The 22,283-nt window shown below is 51.0% G+C and overlaps 1 protein-coding gene across 1 annotated transcript in view; it reads right to left on the minus strand.

Moving 5' to 3' along the window:
* Positions 1-21,876, minus strand: part of ZCCHC14 (zinc finger CCHC-type containing 14) — a 45,904-nt gene extending 24,028 nt beyond the window's left edge. Inside the window, exons 1-2 of the mRNA XM_069552609.1 lie at positions 21,261-21,876; positions 4,979-5,102 (exon numbers count right to left, since the gene is read on the minus strand). Of these exons, the coding sequence (XP_069408710.1) occupies positions 4,979-5,102; positions 21,261-21,815 (679 nt within the window). The 5' untranslated portion in view covers positions 21,816-21,876. The remainder of the gene's footprint in view (positions 1-4,978; positions 5,103-21,260) is intronic.
* Positions 21,877-22,283: the final 407 nt, after the last annotated feature.

Consider the following 22,283-nt stretch of genomic DNA (forward strand, 5'->3'; position numbering starts at 1 on the left):
AGCCCAGCAGTGGTGCCAGACTCCTCACATCTCCTCCCCAATCCAGAAACACCAACCATCTGGATCTTTACAGAAAACAACATGCCGATCCAACAACTTGTTCATTCACCACCTCATCTTATGAAGCGCCTACTGTGTGCTGGGCCGTACTCCATGGCTGGGCACAAGGCGGCCGGCACTGACCAGAGTCCTTGCCTTCACAAACCGCTGCCTGAATTTTTGAGCCTCTATAAATTTATAAAGTTGTATCAGGGTTGATAGGGATCGTGGGAGACACTAGAACCCGTTTGGTTCAGAGTATTTTAAACTTAAAATAGCATCTCACAGGAAGGAATTACTCTTTAAAAAAAACAAGAACGCTTGTTTCCTTTCTGGCAAAACAAAGAAAACACTACGTTTAGCAGTTATGCGCTGCCCGGCCTCGCTCAGTGAAACTGCCCACTGTTCCTGTCTGACTTCCCCAGGCAGACTGTCAGCAAATAAACAGCTCTTACACTCTCCCAGTCACTATTTTTAAAAACTTACCCACAGTGACCTCACTCTAATCCAGACCCTCCACTTCTTTAGACAATAGAATATACAAAGTCAACGAGCACAGGGAAACCTGTCTGGCGTTTTCCTGGGCCACAGTACCTACAAGTTCCAGGGCTGAACATTAGGGTTTATGAAAAAAGGCAGAAAGGAAAACCCTAGCCGACTGAAGGCGGGAAGTGACTCATATCTGGACAGGAAAATGTGAAAAGCAGATGAATGTTACTCAGCTGTTTTCAGATCAAAGAGGCATTTCGGAGCAGAGGTCTGAGATGTTAGCGAGACCCCTTTGGAGCCCCTAGCCCACCAGACGCTGCACTCTGTTCTGCATCACCAGCCCCGGTGCCACCAGGACGCCTCTGGACCAAACACACGGACAAGACCTGCTGTCTTCTCCTGGTGCCGCCCACCCTGGAAGCGACACCTGTGGCCACACGGGGCCCTGAGGGTGGGAGGACACCCGGTGGGGGCAGTGGTGGGGTCAGGTGGAGTCTCTGCAGCAGGCGAGAGCGGTGACGGTGGCCAACACGAGGGCCGGGCTGGGGGGTGTTCAGCCGGGCTTCAAAGATGTGTAAGACATTCCCAGCTCCGGGGCTACTAAAGACCATGTCTATAAGACACTCCCAGCTCCGGAGCTACTAAAGACCATGTCTATAAGACACTCCCAGCTCCGGAGCTACTAAAGACCATGTCTATGACAATACCAACATGAACAAGTGCTTATCCTCTTACCTGAAACATTATAAACTGCATGTATGACATGACTGTAGCTTAAAATGTAAGGAGAAACTGAAAGCAAGTGATCAGACCTGACAGGGTTAACTGCGTCTGATGGTGGAGTTATGGCTAGTTTTCCTGTCACATCTCTGCAGTGTGGCTCCGTGGTTTTAGAGTGTTTACCTGTGTGCACACACGTTTGCTGACGGCCCACTGAAAGCCCACTGGTAGACAAGGGCCCCCTTCCCTCCTGCCACCCTTGTGAGCCTGCAGACTGGGTCATGTCACACGTGAAGCCCTACTCCTTTCTGAAACGTATAAGCAAAAAACTTGTCAGTTTAAGGGGCTGGATATCAAACCATCACCTGAGGAAGAGAACACAGCCCAAGACAGGATTAGCGCTGACTGGGAAGACCCCCAAGACCCAAGGCTGGGCGGGAAGAGCACCCAGGACGAGCGTGCCTCCCCGGGGCCCAGACCGTGAAGGGGTTCGGGCGGGGCATGCAGCGGGACTCCAGCTTGAGGCCACCAGCCTGCTCCCACGTGGAGAAACAGCACATGACAGTGTGCTGCTTCCTTTCAGCATTTCCTGGGCTCAAATTTTCTTCTTTTCTTATTAAAGTTGTACATCAGCGGTTCTCCTCAAATCTTACGAGTCAGAGCACATGGCCTTCAGCAAGACGTGTAATTGCACTCAACTCCCATTTTTATAATTGGATCCATGCCTAATTAAATAACCGGAGCACTGCTGTCATTAACAAAGGAGGGAGGCCGAGCTGTGTGGATAAGACCATAAAATGCACCGCGGTAAGAGTGCAGGCAGGTGCCCTGGAAGGCCCAAGCGGGGTCCGGCGGGCTCACACCCCCTCCAGCGGCCACACCGCCGGGCCCAGGAACACACTCCCGACCCCAGCCTGGGACTGCCTGGGAGACCCACAGCCTAAGGGCCGCCTTCACTGCCAAGCGCTGTCACGTGACCTCCCAGAGCTGATGGCCACGTCGCACGAGAGAACAGGACACCCTGAGATAATGGCTTTAACATGCCCCGAGAAGGAGGCTCTCCTCTGAAACACTTCCCTTTCTACCCTAAAGACTTCTGGAAAAAACCTAGTTGTCGTCAGTTTCCTGCTAATTATGTGTTTTACTTGATTTCAATGTATCTTTGTTAAATAGCTTAATTTGGTACACTCAATAACAAGAAACCAATTTTATGCCAAACCCAAAACTAAACCAAAGCTAAAAGAAAGCATAGTAAAAAGGGTTTTATTGATGAGTGAGAGAAAATATGAAAAATAATCATTTTCTAGCACAACACCTTCTCTCAAGCTCCATACAACAGAACTCAGTGTCCTCATAATTAAAGAAACTGAACCAGAATAATATTTAAGATGCCTCCAGCTTTACAGTTTTATTACTGAAATCTAATTTTCATCTAAGAATTTAAAAGCTGTATTCTTAAGAGTCTGAGCTAAATAATGTTCCTAAATATCAATTTACTTTCTCACTTTCATCTAGCATTTAGCTGTCTGCGTTAATGGAAATAATTTTTTAAAACACTGCTTCTTTTAACTGTTGTTAAAATTTAAGCATTCACTACTATGCTGATTAAACTGATCCTCTTTTCTACATCTTTTTAGGTCACGTTATATGAATTTAAAAACTCTATAAATTTACTTTTCTTTGATTTTATCATCTAGCTCCCCTGCATTATTTGATTTGCTAGTTCTCCAGAAAGATATAAACAAAAGTTGAACATGATCCAAAAAACATAAAGCTGATAAAAGATACATCTAAAGTAGAAAATTAGGAAATGAGTGCATATTCCACTTGGATGGTTAGCAATACAGCGCTTGAACTTAAGGCCCCGAGAAACCCACTTGTTCACGCTTGTTGTAAGGCCAGCATTTGTTCAGCCTCCGTACGCACGAGGCCCCGCAGCGGCCATGACCGGCGGACTCAAGTCCACAGCAGCACTGTGCGGCAAGACTTTAAAAGGGAAGGGAAGGGCCCGCTGAGCAGAGCCACACGCAGTCCAGGCCCAGGGCTGACAGCACCTGTGTTGGGAGGAAATTAAAACGGTGGCGGAGATGGGGGACAGGAGGCCAGGGCAGGCGGGCTGGCCCAGGACCCATGCTTCAGGGCAGGGGGAGACCAGGGGCTCCGCAGCCTCTAGCTGTGTAAACTGTGACACTCCAGCTGCATGACCTTGGGCACCGTTATTTAATCCCTGAACAGAAAGAGTGCCAGCTTGCTCCGTGGGGCTGCGGCATCACCGGCGGGCTCCTGTGGGCTGCCAGGCGGCTTCCAGAGGAAAGCTGAACCTGAAACCTTCAGTCAACAGTAGAGAGAAAAGGTACAGCTTTCGCCTAATGCATGCAAGGCTTTCCTTTCCTAGTCTCTTCTGTTTAACCAAGTGTTGGGATCTCAGGGTTGGAATCCCAGCTTATCTTAGGAACGCTGCTTAATCACAACTCAGTTCTCCTGTCTGAAATGGGGACTGCGGTTACAATGAACCAGGTTGTTATACCTGAGTCCCACAGGGTCTTAGGAAGATCGGGTGGGTTAAAGTATGTAACAAGCTAGGACCACGTTCTAAGACTAGTCAGTGCTTCAGACCGTCCTTACCGCTGTCCCCTGAGCTGTAATCTGAAGAAACACAAAAGTCTGACCTCTTTGTAAGTTGAACTGTGTCTCTGAAGACTTTTAAAAAGCACAGACAATCCAAAACTGAAGTGGGGTACAGAAAAGAAAACTAGTAACGCTGACAGTGGCTTCAGACTTTCCGAGAGCAGTAACGGTACTGGGGAAAGCACGACCAATAAACCAAAGGCCAGTTACCTGCTAGGCCAGTTTCACGGTAGAGGAACTACGGTTACCTGTGACCACTGAATGGAGACCACTGCGGATAATCAGCAAGGTCTGGCTCACTGCATCTTCTAAGGGTCATGATGTCTGAGAGCAGTCAGGTCCGGTCCTACCACAGTCCTGCCTTTCTGCACCAGGCATGCCGGCAAGAGACAGACACTGCTGTTCAACCAGCACTTACATTAAAACACAGGAATGAAGGATCTTGATAACTGTGCCGACAGGAGAAATGCATACTGAGGGCAGCCGTCCAGGCCCGCAGCCACAGGTGTGAGGACTCGGCACCGCCGGCATTCTCCCAGCTCCAAACCGGAAGGCGAGAGCAGCTGGGGGCCCCGCGGGCTGCGCCCCATCCTGTCCCTGTGAGCCCCCCAAGGGCCCACACCACTGGCCAGGGGGCCACCAGCATGACAGTCCACTGTGGCCGCACGAAGCCAGACGGCTGAGAACCAGGGAGACCAGTCTCCCCCTGTGGGAGGGAGAGCTGCCTTGTCCACGCTGAGCCAGCGCAACTGCAACGTCATGAAATAAGACTACAAGTTCAGGCCCTCAGTCCCATGGGCCCCACGGGGGGCTGGCGGCGACCGCGTCAGTGCGGAGACAACAGCGCGTCACTGCACAAAGCGCTGCTCTAAGGCAGGATCCCCCGCGCGGGGCGCAGCACGACAACGGCCACTGACTTCCCCTTGATAAACATCAAGACGCGAGACTTCCACAGTCCAGACACATCCGTGCAGAACTTGCAGAATTCAGAAAAAGTTATACATCTAAGACTGGCGTTTTCAAAGCACCTGGAAGCATCCAGCCAAACGCCACGACCCTCAGCTCCTCCCCACACCCCATCCTCCCCGCAGCCCCGGCTCACCTCTGGACAGTTTCCCTCCAGGCCTCTTGGGCAGCGACCCCTCAGTGGAATGTGTGGATGTGTGCAGGGCGTTCTCCAAGCTGTTGCTCACACTGCTGACGGGGGGCTCTGGCCTGGGCGTGACCTGTGGGGACAAAGTCGCCATCATCTTATTTTCTTCCTAAATTTAGTTCATGTGTAAGGATTTTCATTTTTATTTGAAAGTCACTGATGTTTACTGTAGCTTCCAATATTTCTGTAAAACAGTCATCGCTAGTGTGAGCACTTCAGGCGGAAGACAAAACCTTGAGCAATTCACCACTCACCAGTGAAATGTAAAGCCATCCCGGTTGAGCAGACATGCGGACTCATGACTTGGGCCAGCAGTTCGCTGGGTAGAAGCTGTTAACTAAGCCGTCACAAATCCTATCTGAGGCATAACCTGATTTTTCAGTTCCTCAAATCACAGTTTCACTGTTAACACTGTCCTATAAATCTTGAAAAAACTAATAAAACGCTCTAATAAAAACAGGAGAGAACAGGATAGACCTGGATCTATTTGGAGGTGCATTTTTAAAAAAGATATTCTAGAAATACGTTACAATCCCATCTCTGGTTGTTTGTCATACAAAGTACTCACAAGTGAGAACGATGAGTGTGTGTCGGGGGGACACGCTCACTCTAACAGTGGAACACTGAAAACACCTTGAACAGCTACTGACAGAGACCCAGGAAGAAAAGGACCACTGCCCGCAGCCCCCCACTTTATGCTGGCCTTGGGGGTTCAGCCTACACCAAGTTCCCGACAGGAGCCAGGAGGGCTGCTCCATCCCCGGCTCCCTCGTCAGGTTTACAGACAGCCAGGACCACCCCCCCCCCCAGCCCCAAGTCCACTTCGGACTCTACAGTGAGCTGAGGAGGAGAGGGGAGAGGAGGGGAGAGGAGGGGCGAGGAAGGATGGGGAGGGGGGTCCTTGGGAGCGGGTGAGGGAGGGGCAGCACCTTTACTTTTTTCCCCTAATGACGACCAGTATTTGAAAATTTTTATAGCCAAATGTATTTATTACTTTTAGGATTTAGAGGAATAAAAATGACCAATGCTTTAGTATCTTCCTACTCACAATTTATAAGGACAACACAGAAAAGTTACGATTTTAAAGTTTACCGAAAGCAGCAAGTTTTAAAAGATGGAGAAACACAGTGCTACACACACAGCCAAAGAGAAGGTTTGGGGAAAAGGGGCATGACTTCTGGTCCCAACCCTGACCCGAAGCGGACGCGAGATGCACACAGGAAGCTCTCTGGCTGCCCCTGTCCTCAGTTCACCTCGTTACCTGGCTATCGGGTAGGCGGCGGCACAGACCCTGCTCTGTGCAGGCCTGGCTGGGGCACCCGGCAGAGGTGGCGGGCCTGGGGCAGGTGGGGGAGGGCAGAACGCACCAGCCACCTCGGGAGACGGGACACCCAGCCCCCCACAGACAGAGCTCAGGGAGGCCGCGGCAGGCATGACCTCGCCTGCTCCCAGCGGCCAGTCTCCGGCCCAGGAAGGTCCCAGCTGTGCAGGTGTCCCCTCCCCACATTCGAGGACCCACACAAGTTCAGTAAGTCTGCAGGTCTGGCTAACCTGCAAGTTTACGGAACTCAAGGAAGAAAACCCTCCCCCTCCAGCACTCTGCCAAAAAAGTCCATTCATTTGGTAACATTTACAGAAACGCTGAAAGACAGTTATATTTTCCAATTACTTGTATTTGTAGTTTAATTTGCATTATTTCCTTTAGGTGGAGCAAAGTTTTCTTTTATCATCCAATGATCAGAATATTCCAGAAGTGAACTTCTTTATTAAATAAGGTAAAAGCACTGACAAGTATAATACAATGGATATGAATTTGAGCAAACTCCAAGGGATAGTGGAGTCTGGTGTGCTGCAGTCCATGGGGTTGCAAAGAGTCAGACATGACTTAGCAACTGAGCCACAACAAAGTTACTCAAAGAGCAAGATTTTAAATAACAAACAGTATTTTGGGAGGCTGACATTTCCAATACCCTAAACACAATGGCAGCCGACTTCCCACATCTGGCCTGACCCCCAGGAACCCCCACGTTCTCTCAGCTGCCGTGGTGGGTAATTCTCAGTCCTGGTCCTAAGGTGAGGGAGACTGAGGGTCTCAGCAACAGCTAACGGAAGCGCAGGCCCTGCTGGCCCGTGAGGAACCTCTCTGTGTGGAGCAGACACACACACACACCCCTGCCCAGCCTGCAACAGCCCAACCGGCCGAAACGGACGCCACGCTCCAGACTAACAGCCTTTGGGGAGGGGCTGCAAAAATGGACCGCAGTGCCCTCAGCCCCTCTGGTGAACACTGAAGCAGAGAACTCATCCAGGCGGGGGCAGTGGCACAGAAATGACTCTGGTTCTCAGCCCTGCCAGCACATGGAACTCTGGAGTTACCCAGCAGGAGGGATGCACTGCATCCTACAGAAATACAGGAAAGAAAACGAAAACAGAAACAAGAAAAAAACACATTTGTTTTCCTTGGCACTTTTAAAGCATGTCTTCCTAGTTTTCCAAACGTTCACTTCTTTCAACCCAGCCTCTATCTTCTCTCTGGTCCTTTGTTTACATTGAAAGCTGTCTTCACTTGTGCTTCCCAGAATTGCTGTTTTTGGGGTTATTTTTGGTGAAGCTAATTTGCCCCATGTGACCCACACTGTTCAACCAAGCGCTGTCTGACTCACGCTCACAAGCAGAGCCGTCAGCAGCCTGACGGGCTCAGAACGGAGCCCTGCTTGGTGCCGGGGTCTCTTCTGCTGCTGCCGGGAGGCTCTGGGAAGACGCGGTCCAGCCGCCAGCCCAGCACAGCCCTGACGGATGTTTTCCATTAGGCTCACAGTCCCGCTTCCTGCCAGTGCCCGCCGACTGACACCCTCTGGGCCAGTCAGCTCCTTTTCCACCTTCCCAGCCACCCCTCCTACGACCCACGGGGTCTGGCTCCTGACATCTCCCACGGCCCTCTGCTCCATCCACTGGGCCTCCAGGGCAGGAAGACGGTCAGGATACACTGGAGGCCTCTGTCCTGGCTGCACCCTCAGCCAGGGCCCCCTCGACCCTGCCTCATACACAGCTCGGGCTCTGCAGCCGTGGCCCCGCCGACCAAGCCACCAAGGCCAAGACCTCTTTCCGGCACACGCTCAGCTTCCTCCACTGCACCCACCTCGCAGGGTTTTTGTGAGAATTAAATGGAAAGCACTTGAAGTGGCGTGCTGGAAAGACAGTCAGGACTCAGGAAAGCAGTTGCTGCGACAACCAGGGCACATGCAGGCCAGCCAGGAAGGCAACTGCACAGGCTCACGTGCGGACACGCGACACGGCGGGGACACCTGAGGGGACGCACACCCACGGGGCCCCACAGAGAGGCTCCCCCGGCGGCTGCTCGACCGCGCCCCGAGCGGAGCATGCGAAGCTGCGTCGCTGACCTCGCCCAGGTACACAGTCCAGGCAGGACTCCGGGTCCTGCATCCCCGGTCTTGGGAACCTGGGGGCTGCCTTCTCCTCTAAATAGACACTCCACCCACAGGCAGCTCTTCTATGAAGAGCGAGCGCCACCCTGCAACAGCACGGACGGTGACCTGATTATCTGGACCACAGGCAAAGGCCCCATGAGTTGGTGCTCGTGATGTCACAGGGGAGCAACCTCGCCCCCAGCCAGCAAGTGCAAATCGCCGCAGCCGTGTCTCTAACAAACTTCACTGCCTCTAGACCCCTGGGCCCACTCATGCGCTAGGAGGAATCTGTCCTAAGAGGATAACCAGCGATACAAGGGTTTGTGTGCAAAAAGGTTCATCTAAGGTTCAAAAGAAGAAAAACAGGCAAGTCCCTGGTGGTGTAGTGGTTGGGACTCCAAGCTTTCACCACTGAGGGCACAGGTTTGATCTCTGGTCAGGGAACTGAGATCCCACAAGCCATGCAGTGCAGCCAAAAAGGGGGAAAAAAAATCCATCAAGATTAATATCTAAATACATAAATGTACATCCATACGATTAAATATTATGCAGCCTTTAAAAAACAACTTCGGAAAATGAAAGGCACGGGGAACACTCACATTTAGATATGTGAATGTGTAACATATAAATTGTATAGACACATACATTATAGGCATTGGAAAAAGAAGAAAATATGCCATAATTTTAATACTACTTTTTATCTGAGTGATTAAAATATATTTTTTGTTTTCTAATGTTTTAGAAAGGAATAATCACTATCAGGATTAGGAAAAAAGCTAAAGATACCAAATGTAAATGAGAGCACCTTTCTACAAGATGCAAACAACATGAAAAGGTCAAACAGAACTTCTAAAACACGGCAGCTGCTCATCTCAGCGGCTGCCGTGTCTCCTGGCCGGCTGGCGCTGTCACGGAGCTGTCAGAGGTGCTGAGAAGCCCCAACAGGAAACCCCGCCACTGCGGGCAGGCCGGTGGAGCTGCAGCCTGGCGGGAGAGGAGCCAGCCAAGCAAACACCTGCAGGAGGGGCTTCCAGGAGCAGGAACAGACCCGCAACTCCAGCGTCTACAGACAGAGTCCCTGATTTCCAACTTGTTCTCCAAGTGCCGCCTCTATAGTGGGAAGAACAACGTGCTGAATGTTGATACTTGTAAGTCAATGGGAAAAAACCACATAAAATCAGAACGAAAAGTGATTTGTAAGCATTTTACTAAAGCAGTGATTACGTGTCTCTAAAAAACCAGAACAAGAAAATAGATAGTTTAATAGTGAAAGCTATTTGCTGACTTAGGACAAGTGAAAGCCAGAGCTAACCAAAAACCGTTTTCCACATAAAAACATTCCTTTTAATATTCCTTACCCTAGAGCTCTGCTCATTAAAAAGAGAGAAAAGATGGGAGAAAAAAAATGATTACCGCTCAAAAATCTCAGCACGAGGTACCAAGTACGTAACTAGACGAGTTCTAGCAAAGCAACTCTGGAGCCAAGTTCTTCACAAGCAGCCCTGGGAGGTACAGGCCCACGGCGCACCCAGCCCCACCGTGTGCCCCAAAAAGCTCACAACTTCGGCTCCAGGCCACCCCACAGCCTACGATTAAACCAGAGCCTGGCAGGAAGGGAGGGCAGTGGGGGAGCGCCTGGAGCCTGTCACCTCGCAGCAAGCCACCACGGTCCAGGCTGGCGACGTGGCCGAGGTGCAGAGCAGGCTTCATCTGAGCGCACTACCAACTCTCACTCAGAGCTTTGTTTTAAACGACCTAACAGCTCAGGTGTATTCTCCTGGAACTGAGCAGCTGATAGGCAGGAAATTTAAGGTGGGGCTGGGGAGTACTCAAAACAGAGGTTTGAAGAGAAAGGCACAATGTTAGCGGTGAAGAACACAGTGATGCAAGGGGTCACAGAGAAATGTTATTAAATGCACAAGTTCAAAAGGCACAGCCAGGTGGGAACAAACCCCCATCTCTATAAACTCTGAAAGCGACTCTGTTTGAAATGCAAAATACATTCAGGAAGATAGCCCTCCCCTTCAGGAAAAACGTAAGTCACGTGACCGGTGTCCTGGTGGAAGCTGCTCCCCTCGGCATGCAAGATCCATTCCAGTAGTTTCTTTCCAGAACATCACAGCCAAAGACACAGACAGGGTATCCGCCACAGGCTATTTTCACCCTCAGCCCTTCCAACGAGAAGGGCACAGAATGCACAACACCGGTATCGTGCACATCCTGGCCAGAAGGACGCATCAATATTGGGGTATTCTTTAAGAACCTGGCTCAGTGTTTAGTCATAGTAAGTGAAGCGGGCTGCACCTGACACAAGCCTCACAGAACAGCACGCGTTCCCGGGGGTGCTGCACGATGCCCTGGGGCGCGAGCCACGACACAGAATCAGCCCAGAACACTGGGGCATCCGCAACGGGCAGAACAGGCGCCCACAGATGCTGGGGGTGAGCCAGACCCCCAGCTGGAAAAGAGGACGAGGACATATCAAAGGCTCAGAAGCACCAGTGAAGCAGGCCCTGGGGATGTGTCTCGGTAGGAGCCCTGTGAGCTGACACCTATTCTGAAAGGAAAAAAAATCACTGCAATTGGTAACTCAGCCTCCCCAACACAAGTATTAACAGCACATGGCTCCTGAGCTTCGTAACTAGTCAAGGAAAAGACCCACACAAACAAGCCTTTTCAGAAAATTCCCATCTGCAAAGTTAGCACACCAGAACAGAGGTCAGGAAGCTGGTGATAGGAGAAGCTCGGTCCTCCCCGGGGGAAGCAGGGGCCCGGGGAGTGCTGCGTCCAGTGGAGTCACAGCCCAGGACAGATGGGGCATCCACTGTAGGCTATTTTCACCACATACTCCCCCACATGGCCCCAGCAACCCACATCAAAGTATCTCATTCACTTAATTAACTGTCATACAGATAGGTTGTTACCATTATCCCCAAGCTTTTAATTTTTATTAAAATGCCCAAATGTGATGGGAGGAGGGGCTGTTTTTCTTCCCCACAAATTAATTCTCTTTCCTTTTCAGTTATTTTTTTTTCTAGTCTAGACTATAATATTTCTAGAAGTAGTTCCTACATAATACATGTTCTAATTAGATTCACTGTGAATCAGTAAGAAAACTGAGGATACAATTTCTTTCTAGTAATTCTATTGAGGTTCTTATGTAAAAGTCCTAAATAATCAGAAATGATGCTACAATGTTCCTTTCTCATGATGAATTCAACGTCAATGTTTAAAGTATAACAGAAATATAAACTAACAACTAGCATGGTAACAGTCGTTTGGTTTCCTGCCATTCTACAGTACACTGAAATATCTAGGCTTACCACAATTTACAGTTTTGCAAACATTAAAGGAATACAATCAAACAGTCTTACTTTCAGAGCTACAGACTCCTCTCTGAGACAACCTGACCCACGTGTGTAGTTTTACAGGTGACAAGCCCATCAGAGCACTGGAAGAATACACCCTCTGTTCCCAGCTCTCAGTGTACTTGTCCATCGACTCGGTTTTGTCAAGGTATATATAAAGCCAAACCATCAAATTCAGAGAGTTTCTCCCAACAGAAGCTTTTGCACGCCAGCTTTTGAAAAATAAAAAAGCAGGATACAGAAGTTAAAATTCACTCGACTCTGCATCTATACAGTACATAAGAGAAACAGCCATTGGCTGTTACTAATAGGCCCACGGGAAAGAAAAGCACTGAGGAAGACGAGCACTGAGGCCACTCAGGTGGCCTTTCAAAAACCCCCGGCATGTCCCTCCACTGCTCAGGACACAGACCCCCTACCAGGAGGCAGGGACCGCTAGCCTCTGGGACTGAAAGATGACGACACAGTCTCTGCCTCCAATAATCAAAGTTTGGGAATGAAAATGTGAAGAAACCTATTACAACACAGCATGGTAAGGGCTAGGGCAGAAGGAGCCAAAGAAGGCTTCTTCATAGACTGTGTGAGCCAAGCAGTGGGGCCAGATGCCCACTCTGAGAGCAGAGCATCTGGGGGGCGCTCAGGGGAAAAGGGGGTGCGTGAACACGAGGAACTGAGTACAGACAGAGCTGAAGACACACAGCCAGGCAGAGGGCAGGTGGCCACGCTGGGATGGCGCGCGCCACGCTAGGAGCTCAGGCCAGAGAGCACCAGCCCTACGGGCAGCTTCCCGGGCCACTGCTGCGACACCCGAGGGCTGCAGTCAGCGGGGCACCATCACACACTAGACCCAGGTCGGGGACCCTAGACCAGAGCCCACTTAAGGGCAGCACCCGAATATGTCACTGTTATTTCTAAAAAGAGATATGGCACCAAAATTTCTGTTTATAAATTTAATCACAAAACAAGGGAGAAAAGCTCTAAAGTTGTCTCTTGTGGACTTAAGGACAACAGTTAATTCTAAAAGGAGGCTGTCACTCGCTTGCTTCCTGACTCGGGATGAAGTCGAGCTGCCCATGGCTAGGGCTGTGCTTATTCCCAGAAGACTACTGTGATCTGTGCCCTGACGCCCTCATAAATTACCCCAATCCACTTACAAACAAGTGTCCCGTATATGTAACCATCATGCCAAGATCCTCAGGGAGAGGTGGGGGACAGGGGGAGCAAGGGACAGACCGACAGACAGAACACAACCCAGCTGCCGTGTCACCGTGTCGGTGGAGATCAGTGACTGTGGAGATGAGAGAGCAGGCAGACTTGCCAACGGTGCGGGATCCTGGCCGGCGGGTCAGAGCCGGCTCAGCGGTCAGAGATGGAAGACAGGACCTCGCCTCTGGACACCCCGAGCTCCCTGGAACATCCGACCACAGCTCAGTCGCAGCTGGTTAGAGTTGGGGGAATAAGAGAGAGGGCAGACCACAGCTGAAATGTCAGGAATTATCAAGCAACAAGAGCAGAGAGGAGTCGGAGGAATACCATCATCAAAAGAGGAGGAAAGCAGGAGAAACAGAAGCCAAGGCACAAACAAGGGGAGGAAGCTGGGGGTGGGGGAGGGCTCTCAGAGAATAAAGTGGGCGGGGCTCCCAGGCAGCCCCAACCAAGCCCCACCCAGACCCTTTAACTGAGCAGTCTCGGCAGCCACAGTTGTTTAAAAAACGAAACACCATCCCCCAGAGAATTTTACAGTGCAGAGAGCCCAGGGAACAAATGAGATGAGAAAGATAAGGGGTGAATCTGGCAAATCACAGGTCATCAGGATAGAGACATCAGTGAGACCCAAACGACAGTCCAGAAGTGAACTGAAACATACCCGGAAATACGCCACATTTCAAATCTGAGAGGGAGGGTGCGTTATTCAACAAATGGCACTGGGACAGCTAGGCTGTCATCTGGAAAATATAAAACTAGCTTTGTACCTTAGACCAAATAAATTCCAGATGGATTGGTTAAATGCAAAATGAGAAACCACACAAGTTCCATATAAGCACACCACAGGGAGTGGCTGCTGTGTACGATGCATTACGTTTTTATGAGCACAATCTATGCACATGTACAGTCATGAGCACAATCTATGCACATGTACAGTCATGTGTACAACACACAGTGCACACTGCATTTCTCATTACGACACAACGCCCCGAAGCCAGGCGAGACTGACAAAGGCAACATTAAAAGGAAAAGCCCAAACTGCATGGCAGAGTCTTTTGGGAAAAAAACCAAACCTGGAAAATAAATTCCTGAAACTTTCATTAGAGACAAAAGGACAATTTCCTTGAAACTTATAGAGCTCCTAAAAAAGAATAAAGACAAGATCAATAACCCAACAGAGAGGGGGCAAAGAATATAGAGAGCTCAACAGAAATATATAAAATGGATCACCTGAACATGCGCCCCCACACTGAGCGGTATTCCTCACCTCCTCACATTCTGTGGGGATCCCACAAATGAACTCGGCAACACGCCAGTAATCACAGGAGCACAGACCATGTGAGCCACAGCCAACCCCACGTCCAGGCTTCTCCTCTGCAGACACGCTTACCACACATAAAAGGCCACACGTGCTGTCTGCCACACACAGGTGGCACGCACAGGACAGGGAAGTGACAGGGTGGTCTGTAGTAGTGAGATGGGAACAAAGCCCATCAACAGAGACCCAGGGCAGCAGCTCTGCAGGCGACATGATGTTCATCAAGAAAGACGCCAAGAGGCACAAGCGACGGACAGACCCGTGCGTGTGGTAAGGCACCAGTCATCTATCTATAAATACAGAGTCTTTCTGGAAGGTTCTACAAGAAACAAAAGAGGGGAACAGAACTGCATGGGTTCCTGGGTAAAAATAAACCTGTTTTAAAAATGTGAAATAAAAAGTATCTACACTCAGGTAAGGGAACAGAAGCTTGAAATGTTCTGTGTATCCTTCCCCAAGTGCATGGGGGACAGGGGAGTGAGGAGAAGGGGATGGTTCACTGAATATTCTTTTGTAGCTTTTCAATTTATTTTTACCTCTCATTATTAAAATATTCTTAATTTAAAAGATTACTGGGTACTCTTTAATTAAAACTGTTTTCCTTGAAGAGGCTGGGGGCAGAAGCCAGGTTACAGGAGGCTGAGGAATAGCTGACAGTCAGGCCCAGAGCAGTAGTACTGATTCCAAGGAGGCTGCTGTGTCCTCGATCACTGGGGGTGTGTGTGCACATGTGCGCGCGCACACTCAGTCACACTCATGAAGAGCGGCGTGGATGAGAGATCCATTTGTACTGAATTATGTATACACTATGTTTTCAAAGAATACATAAGTATATATTTAGATAGGCATTAGAACCTTGGAAGACTTCACACCAGACTATTACAAATGGGTGCCCCCTGGAAAGCAAGACCTGGCCACAGAGGAACGAGACCACAGTGCATGGCCGAGGGTTCACGTGCAAGGAAGGGTTCTGCTGCCTCCAGCAAAGTGCTGATGCGTCAAGCGGGAAAACAGCAAAGGTCGAAGGTTGGTGTGGGGAGGTGGGGAGGACAGGAAGTGGCAGAGTGCAGCACGTGACCCAACAGTGTCCCTGAGGAAACAGAAAGATGTGACCAGGACGGAGGCAGAGGGGCTTCCTGGGACAGAAAGGAAAGCTCTGCCCCTTAAAGGAGCAATTAAGGATAGGACGGGGACAGGGAAGACATTTTGAGGGCTAGTGATTTTTCTACAAACCTGCACAACATCCACCCCAAGCCCTGACCCATCACAGGCAAGTCCTCGGTCCCGCCGCCAGCCTTGCCTCCTACACGTGACACTCTGCACCAGTGAGAGCCGCCAGGGCGGCAATTACTGGAAAGAGGGTCTGTCCTGCGTCTGTCTTCTCTTCACTCGAAATGACTCCAGGCCTCCTGACCCAAAACAAAACAAGCTGCTTCAGAACTAATCAAATATTTTATCACTTCTCAACAACTGCTTCTGACTTTGATAGAAGTGTTTCTATAACGTTTGAGTCTTACAGGGCAGCTGTAAAACAGAGAGGCCACTACACAGAGTGGGCCACATACAAAACAGCTATGGAGACAGGGAGAAACTCTCCTGCGGAAACCAATTTCTAAACCATGTACGTCAAGGGTAAACGTAAAAAATCAGGAAGTCCTCAATAATCTGTAGGCTCAATAATAGTGAACCTGCAGCAACAGTTCTTGCTTAAACTAGAGAGAAGTAGTATTCTTAGTGGGGGTTTCTCAAAAAAAAAAAAAGATATTCAAGGGATCTCTTCTAAAATTTAACCCATCGAAGGCAAGGAAAAAGGATACTTAAGTAGAAACTGCTTTTCCTAGATGTAATAAAAATTTTCTTTTTTATTTGTTAACAGTCACCAATTCCGCCAACAAACAGAAGCTGGACCAGCTCAGGTCGCTTCTCCTCACTTCCTCTGAAGCTGTAAAATGCACACATGAATTTGTTGGGAAAATACAGTCATCCAAAATGTCCTCAATCCAAAAGAAGGGAAATAAAGTATACAGGACTGAGGAGAAAATGGGTAAAATAAAGACTAAATAAAAATAATGAAAAACTGCAGAAACAAGGCAAATGTTGATGTTTATCTACACTTACGTTCTAACTCGCATCAGTGATGCCACCCCATTGCTCATCACATCCTAACAGGACAGGAAACTTCCAGCTTCCACAGCTACACCCCAGAACACATGTGAAATAGGAACACAAACGTTTGTCTAGTTGAACAACGCACGTGTAAACTACCTCATGTCAAAGTAAGTGGCCTGAATTTAACCTGAGGGCCAAGTGTCACATAGTCTGAGCCATGGTACAGCAGGAAAGCAGCAGGACGACAGCTACAGAAGAGGCGAGGGGTTTTCATCTGTGATGAACACACCAGCAGCAAGAAAGCAGTGAAAACTGCATACCAAGATGGCTCAATTCCCATACCATGTACTTCACTATAAAAAGAGGACAGTCTTTGGGACCTACAAAAGCTGGCCAAAAAAAAAAAATCCAATCAATCTGTCTCAGGACACCCCCTCCTGCAGTGCACTGAAGGAAGTCAGACTTGCTGGGAGCGGCCTTGACAGGCGGCCTTGGACGTGGGCTGCCCGGAACAAGCATGACCGCAGAGCTGCAGTGGCCTTCCAGGCACAGCGCTTCCTTTAACCTGAGCAGGAAGCACAGTGGCTCCAAGCAAAGTCCCTTCTCGTGGTTTCAGACGACTCCCAGCTCCAGCAGACCAGGTTTAAGATTAAAGGAGAAACCAGAGGAAGCCACTTCTAGGTCACATGACAAATTACTCGGTGTCTCCCTTCAGAACTGCAATGATTTCCAAAAACTTTTGGAAAATCAGAGACAAAGTCAGCTCTTGCTCGCCTCGGGCGAGGGATTGTTAGCAGGTGTATTCACCGCACCTGCGTGGACCCCAAGCCTCTGGTGCTCATCCCACAGCGGAGGGCTCCAGAGCTTGACCAGGGCACATGGCCAGAAGACCACCACCAACCGCCACCCTCCTGCGCTAAGCACTTTAAAAACAGTTTCCGCACCCTCTCGCAGTAGGTCCGTGAAGCTCCTGACCCAAGGATTCCGGACACAAAGGCAGGAGGGGCTCACAGCGTGCCCCTGGAGCTGACCATCAACCCCAAGAGCAGAGTGGCCTCTGCCACCTCTCAGCGCAGCTCCTCGGGAAGCCCAGACCTGCAGGGCAGTGCTGCGCGCTACACAGCCATCCGCCAGGTGGACTCCCGTCTTGAGAGTCAGGTCCCTCGGGACGGCCAAATGTTGGCGACACTCCAGAGATGACTGGTGGGTGTTAGGTGTAAGGGATTAAGACAAGCGTCTACCAGGCACGAAGGAAAAAGAGTCCTTCAGAAACAAGCACCGGAAACCATCCACCTGTCCACCAACTGATGGAGGGGTAAACAAAACGGGGCATATCCACCCACACGATGGAAAGCACTCAACCTACAGGGAGGGAAGTGCTGACACAGGCCCCATGCAACCCGAGGGACCCTTGAGAGCAGTGCACTGAGGGAAGGCAGTCAGCCACAGAGACCACACACTGTAACCCCGCTGACATCAAGTGTCCACAACAGGCAAACCCACGGACAGAACGCAGTACAGTTCTCAGGGCTAGGGGAGGGGGGATGGGAAGTGATACAAACTGGCACAGATTCCTTTTAGGGGTGATGAAAATGTTCTGGAATCAGACAGCAGGGATGACTGCACAACTCTATGAATATACGAAAAAACACTGCATCACACACCTTCAAGGGGTGAATTTCACAATATAGGGATTAAATCTCAATAAAGCTGTTATTTAAAAAAATAAGCACATACCACAGCACCTTATCATTTATACAGAGAAAAGATAGCAAAGGATAAATGTAAACACTTTCCAAAACTCTGACTTTATAATTAAATAAAACGAAAGACAGAGGCAGTGTCAAGTGCAAACCAGCCGCCATCACCAGTTTGCAATACACACCTATAGTGCCGTCAGCTATGAGCACCATGAAGCCAGCCACCCTGCTCTCCCTCCAGGTTCTATGAGCACCTTCCTTTCTGAAAGTTAAAATGTCTAGTTTACATCCTTCACACTTTTAAACTTCCTCTACAAGTCCTTGGAGAAAGAAGAATTTTCAAATAACACAGTGAGACTTTGGAGAAGCAGCTGGAAATAACCACTGCATTAGAAAATTTAATTACTAGCAAGTCTCTCTTTAAACAGGATAAAGAATAAAAAACAACCATCATCTTTATCTCTAAAAGACACAAAGTCTCCAAACTCAGAGAGCTCAAAACAAAACACAACATCTTAAAAAAGAAATGTAAACAGAGATTTAACCAGGCTGCTTTTTCAGGACTGCCCTAAATGTCAGACTGAAGAGATACTAAGAAGACAAAGGCTTACGTGGTAGATTTCACCTGAGTTTTGCATCAATGTCAGGCATACACTAGACATCAGCAAAGGAACAGAAAGTTAAATGAATGTGAGTGAGCTTAGATTGTCCAGATGAAACTAGACACCATGACTGTTTCTGAAAGATGGAAGCAAGAGCCCCCAAAGTTATTCACTGTAACTTCATTATCAAGGGTCAGGCAGCTCTCTCCAATTCCCCACAGATGAACAATGCCAACTCCAAGTAACTACATATTCAAAAGTCAACTTAGGAAACACCAACATTCTGAAACATAAATATTTCACTCCCTAACAACAAGCCTTACTTAAGTTAGCGCTCCTAGAAAATTCCCTGGCAGTCCAGTGGTTAGGACTGGGCATTCTCATGGCCAGGGGTCTGGGTTCAATCCCTGGCAGGGGAAATAAGATCCTGCAAGCCCTGTGTTGCAGCCAAAATCATTAAAAAAAAAAAAAAAAAAAACACAGTGCTCCTCTAAAGAAAGCCAAAGACGACAAGGCAGCAAAGGAAGCTCCCAGTGTATCTGCTGGGCACCTCACAGGGGACGTCATGGAACCCCCAAACAAGCCCACAAGGCCATCTACTCCAAAACACCAGGAAGAGGGGATTCTGGTCAAGGTCGCACAGCCGGTCAATTCTGAGCCCATGCCAGACGAGCAGAGGGGGGAGGTAGGGGGGATTGGGGAGGGGAATCAGCCCCCAAACCTTATCCAAGGGGTAGTTCTGGTTTGACAAAAACTCTCTCTTATCAAAGATTTTTTTTTCTAGCTTTAGCTCACTGCCTGTTTTTTTTCCAGCGTTAGCTCACTGCCCCAAAGTTAAAATCATCACCATCTTCTGCTTTCATAAGGCGAGGCATCTGTACACACTAAAGAACCCCCTTCAAGAGCTGACTACGAATGGAGTAACAGCCGCGGACAGCGGCAGCGCTTAGGAACAGGAGCAGAGGGCTGGCTGGTGAAACTGGCCGCGGGAGACTGAACCCCCAAAGCCTACTGAGCTCCCTGGGGACAGCCACCTTTCTCAGGACCCTGCCCTCCCTTTGCCGTGAATGCAGGAACATTTTTAGGGTGGGATTTGAACACACACTTAAAAAAGGAGACTACAGCCTCAGAGGTAGCGCCCATCTCAAAAGAGATAAGACAGATTAAAAACCAATGTAGGTACCACAACCACGTCTCAAAGGAAGTCATTAAAAGCCACAATTCACCAGTGAAAGACAGCTGAAAACCACCCCCAGCAAATCAGAGAATCAAAGTTTTAGTTTAGAACACTCAGCCGCCATAGGAAAGCACTTAGACTATCGGTGTGACTGCAATCTTCCACTTCCCAAAGAAAATCAGTTTTAATACAAAAACACACACCACACATGGTCACAGATAAATCCTTTTGCTTGGAGAACAATCCTAGCACAGGGTCCCAGGGGGCTGCTAAAAATAAGTTTGAGCTCCAAACACTTTGTGTTTACATAGTTTTGAAACATTTAGACAAAAGTTCACATTTCTATGTGAATGACCACTCTGCCCTTCCTGTTTAATTTGAAGACACCAGATCTTTTAACTAGTCCTAGTCGGCTCCCCATCAGTCTGGGATCCGTTCCTACAAAGGAAGGCGGGTCACCGAGAAGTAACTGTTTCACCGGTGTTCAAGGCTCCAAACCCGTTTTTCCTTCTCTTACGGTAGCCTGATTCTTACACGCAATATAAACACAGACACAGGAACACATTCAGAAATACACATATGCCCTCCATACACACGCATACATGCACACACTCACGTGTGTACTCACGTACACGCACACACGGACACGTGCCCACGGCGGCCTGCGGCCCGCGCCGACCCTAACCTCCTCGGGGCGACTCTGGCCCCACCGCTCCGGGGATACCGGCACTTAGGCCTCGGGCCCCACACGGCACCCTGCAAACGTCTTCTACCCTTCCAGCACCTTCTAATCTCCACCTCCCACCTCACTAGCGGCTTCCTTTTCTGATAATAAACACCAGATTTGGAGGAACCAAGAGGACACACTGTGTAGCGGTTATCTGTCGCCCAAGAGCCTGATTAAGGGGACAAAGGCCTTATCGCGCTTCCAGCGGAAGACGTGGACCGAAGGCCTGGCCGGCCTTCGGTCAGGGCGCTCTTCCCAATCCCGGAGCCCCCTCCCCCGGGTCCCCAAAGGGCGTGCGGGGTCAGGCGGGGTCCTGGGGTGCGGGTTCGGAGTGCGAGGTGGGGATGGCAAGTTGAAGTGAGAGTGGGGTTGGAGGTGCCGGGTGGAGAGGCGTGGGACACGAGTGAAGTGCGGAGCGGACCCTTGGGGTGCGAGTGGGAGGCTGGGGTGGTGGGGGGGGGTCGATGAGGACACGGTTAGGGCGGAAGCTCCGGGCGCTGGTAGGCGTTTGCGGTAATGTGGAAGCTTGAGGAGCAAGGCGTGAGGTCAGGTTCCGGTGGGGGTTTGGGGTCGGGGCTTGGGGCGCAGGTACGCACCTTGTGGCAAGCCGGGCAGGTGGGCAGCGTGCTCTTGCCCCCGGGGCCGCCGCCGCCGCCGCTCAGGCTGCTCTGGATCTGCGTGAGCTCCTGGCGCAGCACCTGCTTCTGGTGGAAGCTGAAGGCCGGGTGGTTGGAGGCCATGGTGAAGAGCAGCAGGAACTCATCGCCCGTGCGGCCCTCGTTGAGCTGCAGCCCGTAGTTGTGGATGATGGAGTCGATGTGCGTGAGCGTGCGGTACAGTACACCCGCCGCCTCGCGCTGCTCCGAGCCCAGCAGCGCCAGCGACACCAGCAGCTTGCTGCGCACCACCTCGTCCGTCAGGTTGGTGAGGCTGCCCAGGTCGGCCGGGTTGTTGGCCTTGATCTCCGAGTCGCGCAGCGAATGGTAGTCCTTGCGGGCCAGGTCCTCCAGGCACGAGCCGAGGAAGCGCAGCTCGAGCGGGATGCACAGGTCCAGCAGGCCGCACAGGAACTCCACGCGCTGCGGCGACGGCAGCTCCGAGAACCAGCGGTACACGCCGTCCCTCTGCAGCGGGCAGCGCTTCTCCACCATGCTGCCGCCCGCGCCGCGCCGCCACGCGGGGCCGGGGGCCGCCGCCCGGGGCCGGGGCCGGGGCCGGGGGCGCGGGCGGGCGCGGGCGCGGGCGGGGGTGCGGCCGGGGCCGGGCGAGGGCGAGGGCGGCCGGGCGCCGCGGGCCGCGCCGGGGCCGGGGGCGCGCGGCGCGGGCGAGACCCCCGCCAGGGGCCGGCGGCCGGGCGCGCGCGGGGCGCCGGGGGGGCCCGGGGCGGCCGGGGCGGCCGGGGGCGACGATCGGCCTCGGGCCCCCCGCTCACGGGCGGGATCCTGGCCCGCGCCCGTCCCCGGCGACGGCCGGTGCGCGGCGGCGGCGGCGGCTGCTCCTCGTCGTCGTCGTCGTCGTCGCCCGGGAGGCGGCCGCCCCCATTTCCCCCCGCGCCGCAGGGTCTGTCACTGCGGGCCGCCCCCCGACGGAGCCGCCCGGGCCATGCCGCCGCGCCGCCG

This window comes from Ovis canadensis, chromosome 14 (assembly GCF_042477335.2).
Source record: "Ovis canadensis isolate MfBH-ARS-UI-01 breed Bighorn chromosome 14, ARS-UI_OviCan_v2, whole genome shotgun sequence".
Lineage (NCBI taxonomy): Eukaryota > Metazoa > Chordata > Mammalia > Artiodactyla > Bovidae > Ovis > Ovis canadensis.